This window comes from Pezoporus flaviventris, unplaced genomic scaffold, assembly GCF_033815535.1.
Source record: "Pezoporus flaviventris isolate CSIRO_AGI_PZ_B2104156 unplaced genomic scaffold, CSIRO_AGI_Pfla_v1 ptg000002l, whole genome shotgun sequence".
NCBI classification, from domain to species: domain Eukaryota; kingdom Metazoa; phylum Chordata; class Aves; order Psittaciformes; family Psittacidae; genus Pezoporus; species Pezoporus flaviventris.
This window is the reverse complement of record NW_026892550.1, coordinates 38,052,049-38,064,520: the sequence shown is the minus strand read 5'-3', so window position 1 is coordinate 38,064,520 and position 12,472 is coordinate 38,052,049. Positions and strand designations below refer to the sequence as shown.

The 12,472-nt window shown below is 40.6% G+C and overlaps 1 protein-coding gene across 3 annotated transcripts in view; it reads right to left on the bottom strand.

Annotated features, from left to right (window-relative positions):
- The window catches only part of SPOCK3 (SPARC (osteonectin), cwcv and kazal like domains proteoglycan 3), a 186,164-nt gene extending 179,751 nt beyond the window's left edge, over positions 1-6,413 (bottom strand). Inside the window, exons 1-2 of one of the 3 annotated variants that reach the window (XM_061475412.1) lie at positions 6,239-6,413; positions 5,966-6,139 (exon numbers count right to left, since the gene is read on the bottom strand). In XM_061475412.1, the coding sequence (XP_061331396.1) occupies positions 5,966-6,139 (174 nt within the window). In that variant the 5' untranslated portion in view covers positions 6,239-6,413. The remainder of the gene's footprint in view (positions 1-5,965; positions 6,140-6,238) is intronic. The other 2 variants (XM_061475392.1, XM_061475402.1) reach the window with 2 other exon arrangements.
- Positions 6,414-12,472: the final 6,059 nt, after the last annotated feature.

Genomic DNA, 12,472 nt, shown 5'->3' with positions numbered 1-12,472 from the left:
AAGACTGGGTATCCATATCCCCTAAACAACCTACAGCAAATAAAATAGAGATTATTCTTTGGAGAAAGGAGATAAAGATAAGATGAAACAATGTTATCAGCTTTACTTTAGATTATGAGGGCAATCTAAGGAAAAGCACATTACAGTTTACTTAACTCCTGAACATCAGCTATATAAAGAGCTTCCAAGCTAATGCCTTCTAAGAGACAGTTAAGAGTTCTATGTTAGCAAAAGTTTGAGATTAGCAGACTCTGGCTCTGCAGACAAAAAATACTTACCATTAGAAATAAGCAGCACAACCAGACCAGAGGAATGTAACCATGTGAAAGAAAAACGAAATCCATACTTGAGAACAAGCTAAAAGCAAATATAAAAATCAGAGGCCTTTTTCTATAATACAGAAAATATAAAAAAAAAAAAAAAAATCAATATTTTCATTACTCCTTCCCATTGTAATTTGACATGCTCAGTTTATAAGTGCTGAACAATTAAACAGCTTAAATTTCCTTAATTAAAACTAATGTAAATTCCTAATATTTTCCTATAGTTCACAGTTTAAAAATCGGTTCTTTACTCTCCATTAGTTTAATTTCACAGGCAGAAATTAGAGGTGTAGGTATAAAATACTCATTCTAGGATGACATCTATGATGACATATAGGAGTCAGATCTCCTAGGTTTCAATTTTTTTCCTCCTTCAGCATATTATTAAAAATAAGATCATACAAAATAAGTCATGAAAAAAGATAAAGACTGATACCACTTTAGAATAACCAATAACAAGTTTCAAGCAACAAACTGGCATGAGGCAAACAGATTCAATGACCTCATAAAAACTAACTTATTGGCAAGTTCTTGCTTTAACTCAGGCTCAGGACAACATAACAAAGAATTTAATCTTTCCTGTTTGGCAATTCCATTTTTTCCTGATGTCCTAATCATGATTTTCTATCAAAACACATATACGTAATAAAACAGCTGCCCTACTCACTAATAAGGAAAGAGGTAGTTTTACTTGCCCAAAATCATAAAAAGTACAGGACAAATAAGCCTACTGGACCTATTTTCACAGTTACCGAGTTAAGACTAGTGAGGAGAGACTGCTAAGTGTTCTTAAATACCAACTTCTTCCAAAGTACATTCATGATCCTCCATAAACTACGAGGGATTCTAGCACAATGCAATAGACTTGTTGAACGCAAGTCCTTCTCCTGTTCAAATAAGATTATCGGTATTCCACTCTGGAAACATGAAAGCCTTCCAAATATTCACACTGTGATTTTGCAAAATTAAGTGCAAAAAACTTGTGAGGAATCCTTTCTAAAACAGCCTTTCGCTTTCTTACCTGTACAATAATGAAGTTCTGTGGATGTACAGTTGAGCAGAGATGCTCTGCTCACAATAGTAAAGAAACACTGGGTGTATAGTTGGTGGGGAGCTTAATTGGGAGTCTGGGGGACAGAGTGCTTCTTCTTGGGAAGCCTCAAACCTCTAAACAGATAAAAGAACTATTAATACTGTCGATTGCTGAATCAGTATGGAGACCTAGTATTTGATTCAACTCCTTTCCAAACAGAAAGGTTTAGATTTCAACTAATGTTGAAAAAACATATTCTTTAAATATCTTCAGAAGACCCATCTGGGAGGCCAACATGAGCTGCCCAGACTTGCCAAATTTTAGAAGATAATATATTGCCTTCATGGTCAATGTGAGAACACTTCATACAGAGGCAGAGAAAAAGGTAGTATTGCCAGCACAAACTTCCCCTTCATAGTTAATAGTTTATAAGGTCTGTTACTTTATTTTTTTTTCTACTTTCTTTACCTTTAATATTAATATTGTAGGATGATAGTAACGCTATGATATGATGCAAAGTGATCCCACTGATCAAATGACCATATTATTTTGTAACAATACTATGCCATAGCCTAGTTGTGCAGTCTATTTACATGCTAAAATATCTTGCACTACAAAGCTCCTGATGCATCTTAAATTTGCAAATACAGGAATTGCTAAATTCTGATCTCTTTGAAAAGGAAAAGTAAAAATCACTAACAGCAAGTTAGGTTATAAATAACTCTCATTAAGCGGCATGTAAAATTTACCATAGAAAATACATTATACAGTCTTTTTAATGATCAGGACTCAATTTCCAAATATATATTTTTTTTTTAAATTGTGTTATAGATGACAAATCCATTGTGTTTTGCTCTACAATTAAAAATAATACCATTACTTGGAATCAAGTAATAAAGAATAAAAAATTATCCCTATATTTTGGGTTTCTCCACAGATTTACAGCATTATGAGTAATGAAGGCTTGATATATAAGATTTAGGAGGTACTAAGCAGAAGAGCATAAATGTAATGCCATTACCCAACAACATTTTTAAAAGGGATAATATTCATTTTAGTAAAACTCAGATTCATATCTATTTTTACCAAATGTCTGGTGCAATCACCATAGACTAGTCCATCAGCACAAAGCTCTATAAATAAAATAAAATATGAATGAAGAAGATTCCTGTAACTTAGCATCTACTGAAGAACCTCAGTTCCCAAGCATGAAAGTAAATAAAGGATATGTACACATGGGCTAGGACACAGAATCACAGAATAGTTAGGGTTGGAAAGGACCTGAAGATCATCAAGTTCCAACCCCCTGCCATGGGCAGGGACAGCTCACACTAAACCACGTCACCCAAGGCTCTGTCCAACCTGGTCTTGAACACCACCAGGGATGGAGCATTCACAACTTCCCTGGGCATGACACCACTGTTGAAGCAGCCTAAGCAGGCTGCTTGAAGGACCTTAATAAACACGTTAGCTCCGAGACTTAGTTTAGTGACAGACATGAGCTGCAGCTACTCACCAACTACACTGCAGCAGCACTAAGACTGGGTTAAAAATTCTTCCTCCCCAGTTACTGTAGGCAAAAAGTAAACATATCCTTGTATATAACCCAAAATGTTTGACTCACATAAAAATTGAGGTAGTTGATATTCGACATATGAAAAATATAATTTCCCTTCTCCCCACCTTTAAGTCAGAAAGTCTCCTATTTCTTAATAAAGAGCTCATTCTTAGTTTTTGCACAAGAAAAAGATGTGAGAAAATAGCCTCTAACACACACCCAGCTTCTCACTGCTCTGCATGAAGGCACAGTTCTTCCCTAGACTTATTTCATTATTTTCAACAGATTTGTCAGAATGATCAAGATCTTTCAAGAGAATTGAAGAAATAGTTACAGTTTTGCCTGTACAAAGTACTGAGAAGATCTTAGTTAATACTATCATGCTAATAAAAACCTTTACAGGCAAATCTGACATTTTAGAGGATATTAAGGCAGCTAGGTTTGGGTTTTCTGGGTTTGTTTGGGAGGGGGAGGGTTGGGGAGTTTTTTTCGGGGGGCAAGTGTTTTTTCTTGTTTTTAATACAAGATCATAGCTTGGTTTATTAGGTTTTGTATGGGTTCATTTCTGAATGACTATGTTCCTTCTCACTGTGATCTAAAACTCTAAGAAACTGAGCCAATGAGCCAGAAGTCAGGGTCATTATCTTCCACATTAATCAGTCCTGTCAGTTAAGTCTTAAGCCTTTAAATACTTCTTTTCACACTAGATTTCCAGCTCACCCTAGGAGTAGGATATTTAAAGCCCAGAAAGATACACTGCTCTCTGATCAGAGAAGTAAATTACAAACACAGGCCTCGCATACCTTTATTTTGATCTAACTCTGCAAGAATGTTATTCCCACATATGTTTAAAATGCAGTTGCGCTGTTCCTTTAACAGGAGGCAACGTTTGAATCACTAATTAAATTGCTAATCAGTTTCAAAACCAACAAATTAGTAAATTTACCAATTATATAAAACTGAAGGATGTTAAAAGAACTTCTCCAGCATGTTATATTTCAGGATGGTAATTGATCAGTGCTTCTTACAAGTCAGATACTTTTCTAATGTGTTCCTGTGCAGGTAGATTAACTCATAATTTTAAATACTTTTTTTTTTTCACAATTATACTTCGTGAATTACTGAAAGCCATCCATGCTTTAAAAGCAGTCTTGTGAAGCATTAGGACCATCCAGCATATATTCCAAATGAAGTACCAATCAATAGGATACAAACACTCTACACAAGAAATAAAAGCATATTCCTCACTGAAGTACCAGCCTTAGAAAACTTCAAACAGTGTAAAAATAAATATGCCAGTGTATTTGCAAATTGCCTCAGAAGAATCAGTATCCAGCACTTCCTCTATGCAGTCACTCTTAAAATCCTTGGGGACACCTACTTGTCACAGAATAAATTATCTGGCTAATATCCAATATTACAGTATATGTCATCGGGCACCCAGGAGACAGGCATTAAAGAGCACTTAGCTTCTTCAGCCTTGCAGGGCAGTCCTTACATAAATGACTTTGCCCAATTACAAAACATAACTGACGTACTTATTTTGGAGTTTTCTACCAGCAGCCTTTCATCCTAAAACATTTATACAGCACAGAGTATTTTTTTTTCCAAAATCACAGATCCCAAAGTACAGTACACTAAACAGGTTGTTAGGGTTGTTGTTTTTTTTTTTTAACATGAACATAATTTCTTAAGATATTTAAACAAAACAAAAATATCTGAACACTGTTTTCAGTGTTCTCAAGCACCAAAGAAATGCTCATTAATAAAACTACTGGGGAAGCAAGTTCTCCCACAACTCTAACAATAGCTCTTCTTTCCGAGTTACTTAACATAAGTAGACAAGTTTGCATCCCACATGCAATATATACAGAAAGCTAGAAAAAACATGCATCACAAGCATGCTACAGCTCTCAGAATAACAAAAGAGACTTCTTGGAGACATTTACTTCAGTTCGCTATAGCAAACCACAGCCACCAACAAGCTGTAGCACAAGAAACCTGTTGACTCTGAAGTTGCAAACCAAATCAGTGCTTCACACCAACGCAAAGAAATCCAGTAGGCAACAAGGTAAAGCTGACCAAAAAATTATTTCACAAGCTTGGAATTTAGGTTTTTTAATGTGACACCAAAGAAAGCCGGATACTGGTAACTCAAGGAAAACTTCCACTGAAAGAAACGTGAAGGACTTGCGAAAACCGACTGGGCTTTACTGAACTGGCAAGAGAGCACGAATTGAGCGCAAAAGCGAAGCACTCTGGAGGACGAGGGCCACCTTTCAGTAGCAGGTTTCGTAACTGACGAGGATTCGAGTCAGACTGGGTCTGGCGTTCACTCACTCCGTGCGTGGCGCTCCGGACGCACCATTCATTTATACGACTTACCTCCTTACCTAGCAGGATTCCCTGCCGTGACCCGCGCTCCGACTACCCCGCAGGCCCCCGTCCCCCAGCCCGCCCTCCCGGCACTCCAACAGCGGCCAGGTGAGGCCGGGCAGTCCCGTCCGGCGCACGCTCCAGGTGCCCGGGGCTCTGCCCTGCCATGCCCAGCGGCCACGGGGTGAGCCCCTGTTTCTCCCGCAGCGCTCGGCTTCAGCGGGGAGCAGGGCCGGCAGAGGGGGCAGGGGTGTCCCTATCGCAGCCCTTCCCGCAGCCACCGCGGATCGGAAAACGAGGAGGAGGAAGAACAAACGCAACTGCTCCCCACACACACCTCCGCCGCCTTTTATCGGCTGGCGACCCGCAGGGCAAGAAGCAGCTCCCGTTCCCCGGCTCACTGGGCCGCAGGGGTGCTGGCTGGGCACGAGACACACCGGGCGGTCCCCGCCGCGTAGCGGCGGCAGCGCACCGGGAACTGCCCGGTGGGACCTCCCTCGTCCTGCCGAGGCGCCGCGGGGAATTAAGAACTGAAACCCGGGGAGGTGGGGGAAGTTAAGGTGCACCCCCGAACCTGTCTGCCCGAGGGATGCCCTCAGAGAATGGAACCCGCCCGCCGCCACAGGAGCTGGCGGGCGCGGCTGACGGCCGGCAGGGTGCAAGGGGCGAACTTACGTCTCGGAATTTGTTCCACTGCCCGACCTCCTTGTCGTATTGCGAGATGGTCGTGAGCCATTGTTTATCGTCCAGAAAATTGCCGCTGTCCGGTCTGCCCCCGGCCGCCGCCGCCAGCGCCGGGCTGCACCAGGCTGCTGCACACACGCACACCAAGGCTGCTACCTTGAGCATCTGGGCGAGAGGAGACACGAGGACGGTGGTTACCCACACCACAGCTGAACCCCTGCGGAGGGACCGGGACAGTCGCCCGCAGCAGACCCCTTCGCCCACCTTGAAGGGGACAAGGGCTGCGGAAGCAGGGGTAGAGAAAGGGGCGGCCGCCCAACCCGTCACCTTGCTGCCAGCCCCGCACACGCGCTCCTCGCCGCGGCCGGAAAAGCGGCCCGCTCCCGCTCCACACGCGCCGCCGTCTGCAGCCCCGCGCCTCGCGCTCCGCCCGCCCCCCGGCCCGCCCCGCTCCGCCCCCGTGCCGCTCCGCGCGCGCCGCCGCCGGGGCCGCCGCGCCCGGGGCTAGCGGCCTGCGGGAGGGGCTGTGTACGGAGGTGAGTGCAGCCGGGCAGAGCTGAGCTACGGCCGCTGCTCCTCCCGCTGCTCCTCCCGCTGCCCCTCCCGCTGCCGCCGGGGACAGCCGTGGGACTGGCCGCCGCCGTCGCTCCCATGATGGTCCCGGCGGGAGCCGCGCTGTGCAGCCCGCACCTCCAGGCTGGGGTGGAAGCCGCTGAACTTCTCTCCAGCGGTGCGAGCGCCTCGTACCCCAGGTTAAGCCTGCGGGAGCCTGAGGCGGGTACAACCGCTAAGAACTCCCAGTGATTTCGAGATAAAACTTGATGTACCTTAGGGGAAGGGAGACGCACAAGCTCTCCCATCGGCACAGGGTGCTGATTTAGGTACATCCTGGCATTGTAATGCTGCCTGTTACTCCCTTTTGTAGTGATCATGCATTCCCTTCCCCTCTTCCTGGCTGTCTTAAAATGCAGCTATATAGTAACTCAGAGTTCTCAGTGACATACAGGTTCTTTCTCAAATTAGTTAAACTTAATTTAGCAATGAGCAAGGTGCAGAAACAGTTCGATTACCTTTCTGGCACAGCTGACTCAATATTTAATTTGAAATTCCATCTGCTATCCTGTTGACCTAAATCATCTAATTTTGTAATGTTAGCTTTATTCCCTAGAATTGAGTGACATTCTGCCTTTTAGGTTTGTATTGGCTGCAAAGTTTTGATAGCAAGGGACTGCAGGGCTGACCTCTGTGGAAAGAGGTACAGGGCTGCCCCAAGTGCTAATTCCTGCCAGCTCCGGAGTCAAGCAGGGCTGATGGTGCCTCTGTGAAAGCATAGCTAATAAAGGGCAGAAAATTCTGTGTGGAGAGAGGAGATGGGAACAAGAACAAGAAACGAAGGAACACCAAGGTCAGAGAGAGATGAAGGAGGTGGAGGAGATGCCCCATGGCAGAGCACTGCAGCCCAGTGCTGCATCCATACTTTTGGATGTACCCAAAGTATCTGTGGTGATCACACATGGGAGAACATTTTCCTAAAGGGCTGCAACTCATGAAGAAGCCATGCCAGAGCAGAGCAAAGCTTAAGAAGGAAAGAGCAGTGAATTAAAAACGTTACATACTGACTGTACACCTCTACCTCCCCCAGTTCGCCCTGTGTTGTTCAGGAAGAAGAGTCTGGAATGACGTGGAGCCTGGGAAAGTGGGAAGAAAAGGTGTTGGTTTAGTATGTGTCTTCTTATTTCCCGCTACCCAAATTAGCAATTACATTTTTAACTAGAAATAAACTAATCTTCTCTAAATCAAGTCTGTTTTGTTTCCAAGAGTAACTGTTATGCGATATCCTTGATTTTATCTTAACCCATGAGCTTTCTCATTCCAGTTCTTCCTATTTTCTCCCTCTGCCCTACTGGTGGGGGGGCTGCAAGCAACTGGGTGGAAGTTTGGTTGTCGGCCAAGGTTAATCCTCTACAAGGTTGCCAAGTATGTTAAGAGAACACAAAACTTGTAGTGCGATATCTGAAAGTATTTTCCATGGTAAAAACTGAGAATTACTTTCAGACTTTAAATGAGGGCCAAGTCCATCAAGAGATTTTCAGATATGATAAGCAATGTCACTTCATGCAAAAAAGAGAAGTAAATATGAGATTGTGACTGATCTTAGCAAGTTGTAAGTTTGGTCATAAGCTGTAACTACAGACAGATAGTAAAGAAGGAATTAAATCCACTAACCTGCATCTTACACTAAATAATACATGCCCTTTTGTTCCTAAACCTGTATCACTAAAATCAATGAGAATCTTGTCACAAGTCTGACATATCAAGAGGATGATTGCCAGATTAGAATTTATGTGCCTGACTCTGAAAATGTTACCTATCCAGAATGATATTATATTCTGTAATAAATGAATCATAAAATTCAAAGCACACGGATAGAGGGACTGGACAGAGGCTAAATAAGAATCAATAAAACAGTCATGTTATTCTCAGGGTGGGTTATAGAGTCAGTCCTTCATACAATCTTTCTCTGACAGTCCAGTTTGCATTTGTCAGTCTTTATGTTAATTTCCTGCAGATTGTTCTGTCCTTTGGCAAAGAAGAAATTTATCTATAAATGATTTTGGGGCTTGGGGCTATTTGTCTTTGATTGTGGTTTTTTTTTGGTTGTTTTTTTTTTTTCAAGAATCACATATTTTTGAACTTTTTTAAAAGCATCACAATCCCCAAATTTGTGGTTTCACTTACCAAGCAGTCAAGGTAATCTATTTTGGGCTTGCTTCATCTGTTTCACGTTTTCATCCAGATAAAATTATTCAGTACTTTTAACTTAAGGTGCATCTTTCCGTACTTGGGAGAAGATGAATAAAAGTGCTGGGATTTATGTTCAGTAACAACCCCTAGAAAAGGGAGCTCTGGTATGGTTTGGGTTTTACAAAAGTTTCACTGCAATTTCTCTGATCTTCCATACCTATGACTGCAGTTTTTCCTGACAACACATACTAAATGATCAATTATATGTAATTTTGCCTGAACCAAGCTATTTGAAGCCTTTAATAATTCTAAGTGTATTCCTTATAATTTTAAGCACTCTGATCTCCACATAATTGGTTTAAGAGCCTCATTCTGATCAAGGACTTTACAGTAATTCCATTTATTCAAGCACACAAAAAATGATACTTGATTGAAATGGCATTTTGAAGATACAAAACTAAGAAGTTTTCTTTTTTTCCTCAATAATTTCCCTGCTCTTCAAAGATTAAATTTATGTATCTAGAGAATTATTCTTTATTTTAAATGTACATACATTTCTCGCAGAAAATTTATCTGTATTGTTGTTACATATTGACATGCCCAACAATAGCATCTTTAAAATGTGACAGGGAATCCAGTACTGCAGTAGTGGTAAGAGAATAATGCTAATGGTAACAGGTATTTAATTTTAAACAGGGAGTTTAGAAATTCTAATAGCTCCTTCATCATTGTCCAGTTAAGAAACACTGCTGTTATTAATAAAAAATGATCTTCCTTCTCAGTTTCAAAACATTATATATTTTCCAAGTTTTCGGTAATACTGATTTTTCAAATATTACAACTTAGTAGTTTAAAATCATAACCATTCAGGTTGCTTTACTTCTGACTAGCTGATGGAGCCTACAGGGAGAGAGCAAAGAAGATGGTGCAGCTGGTAATATACTTGTAGAAGATTACAAGATTCCCCTGAACAATATGCATGTTGCATAACTGAAAGGATGGAAAGCTGTAAAAAGAAGGAGCGTACATGTAAATAGGTATTTTGTATACACATCTGTATGTTACATGAAAGGTTGTTAGAATTATGTAAGAAGCACCAAGAGATATATTGGAAGAAAAGTTTGCACGTATAGGTTAATGATGAAACAGAACAGAAATGCTGTGAAGTTAACTAGGAAATACAAATACATTTATACCCTGAACGCTCTGTCTCAAAAGTGCTTTACCTGCCTTCCTGAATGTGTTCATTTGAGGCACTAAGGAATGGAGTTACGTTTATCCAAATATAATAACATACCCCTTGCACTTCAAATGTTTATTTTTAATTATGCTGAAAGGAATCCCAAGAGAACATCTAGCTATTTCATTGCCCACAAACAAAAGCAGATACAACTTATCACTCCTGGCAGATGTAGATCTAAATCTATTTTTAGACCACAGGGTCATCATTCATGGTGTCTCTGTCAGTGAAGGAAACTCCAGACTAACCTATGTCAGTGACTTTTGCTAGTCTAACTTCAGAAGAGGTTTTCTATACCTGAAACAAGCTGTTCTTGCTGTAATTTAAGCTTATAAATTCTTATGGTGAATCCTATTCACCAAAACCACAAAGAACAAATTGCTATCTTCCTCTGTTCAGCACTCTCTTCTATATTGTAAACTACTGTAACCCCTTTCTGTATTTCTTCCCTGTGACATGTTTATTACCATATTTTTACCCTTTTCTTTTAATCTTACTACACCATGCTCTTGAGACCTCTGATCACTCCTTCTATTACCCTGTTGAATGTTTCAGATCTATCTGGCTACCTGTTTTTTCATCTTCAGTATCTGGAACACTCGAATACCCTGTCTATGCCTCCCAACTGTTGAACAGAGCAGAAGGATTACTTCATAAGCAGAAATTATTTTGGCTTGGTATGATTTGTTGAGTCAAATACATGCTGAATGTGATGCATCTTTTTGGTATATTCCAGGCATCTAGTGATAGTGTATGGAATTACCTATCCCTGTATTGTCTAGAAACTGAGAGTAGGACAACAGAAGTTTCATTTTCTGATGCTTTTTTCAACCTACTCTTTCAAAGGTCCCTTTTTAAAAACAAAAAAAAAAAAAAAAGAGAGAGACCACAAACAAACAAACCCCACCAAAACCAGAAACTTTTAATTTGCTCTTTTGCAGTCACCTGGTACCCCACTTGTTCTCTACAGTGTCTCAAAAGTAGCTGCTAACAATTCTGAGATTCTTTCAAACAATTCTGTAAATTAAAAAAGCACATTTTTACAAAAATTGCAAAACTGAATTGTTACAAAGTCTTATCTAAGCCCTTTCTTTTTTCTTGTCACTGCTGTGATAGCTAACTACCTACATGCCACTGATATTTGGTACATAGGCTTATGATTGTTTCTTCCATTTCACTGCTTACTACATTCTCCCTCCCCAACAGGGCACCTACCTTTCTTTTACTCTCTTTATAGTAATATATACTGTGTTCATAATGACTTCTCCTCAGAAGTCTTCTGCTAGCTGTGTATTTTTACTGTGGAGTAAATGCTCCAAAATGTTCATAGATCTTATTCTTCATGAATATGATTAGATTGCTAAACATCTGTGATTTCTGCTGACACAAAAAGACAGAAACCACAAAGACCCAAAGAGCACGGAAACTCAGGTGACCAAGAAATCTCCATCTGTGATTACTGACAGCTTATATACCTTTCAGAATGGGCTTGTCCAAAGTCGGGGGTAGAACACCATTTCAAGACAGGTCTGAGCACAGTTCTTACAGGCTTTGAACTGGAAAAGAGAACATCTTCTTCCTGGTGTGACATCTGTGCCTTACATCTCATTGAATCTTTCTGCCATTCTATATATCCACAACAACGACAGCAGGTGAGACAGGCATTCACATAAATAAATCCCGGAACTCAAACCTTTAAAATTAAGAGCATTTAAAGGGGTTTGAGTTCTTCATCCAGTGCTTTTAAACACGGAAGGATCTAGCTTTTCATCTAATACAAGCTACAGAACTTCTACACCAACCTCAGCAGCTCATGTTTGATCTATCCTATTAAAAACACCTTGTCTAGATGCATACATTTTCATTTTTCACTTTGACTACTGAATATTTTCACTTATTGTCATTGCCAGAGTTAAGGTTATATCTCTAGGAAAGCATGCAATGAAGTTTTGTATTTCCTGATGTTCAAAAATTCAAAACTCTCTTCATATCTTCTGAACAATTTAAACTGCATGTTAGAATTTAGAACACAATAATATGCAGTGTCTTGATGCCAAGGACACATTACAGCTTCCAGAAAAATACAGACATCTCACTGCCCCCTAGATGGGGACATGCCCTTTCAAAACAAACATTTTATGCAGTAAATATTCTATGAACAAAACAGTCATAACATGCTAAGATGGATGGATCCTTTACCTAAAGTCATCTTAAAACAATACCTGTTAAAACCTCCATGTGTTATTCATAGCCTCCTTGAAAAAAAAAAAACCTTCCTAGTTTAGGCACCTCTAGCTATTTTATATGTGCCTTATGCAGAAGCAGGCAGCTTCCATAGCTGAGGTTTGACTCCATGTAAGCACCAAAAAATTTTGAGCAGCCAGTAAAGCTTTGTGTTTTGTAATGATGTTTTAACCATTTCAAACCATAAAATCTCAATAGAAGCAATTTAGAAGTTGGGTAGGACTTTGTGAGCTTTGACTGCTCTGTATTTCTTTCTTATTAATTAATAA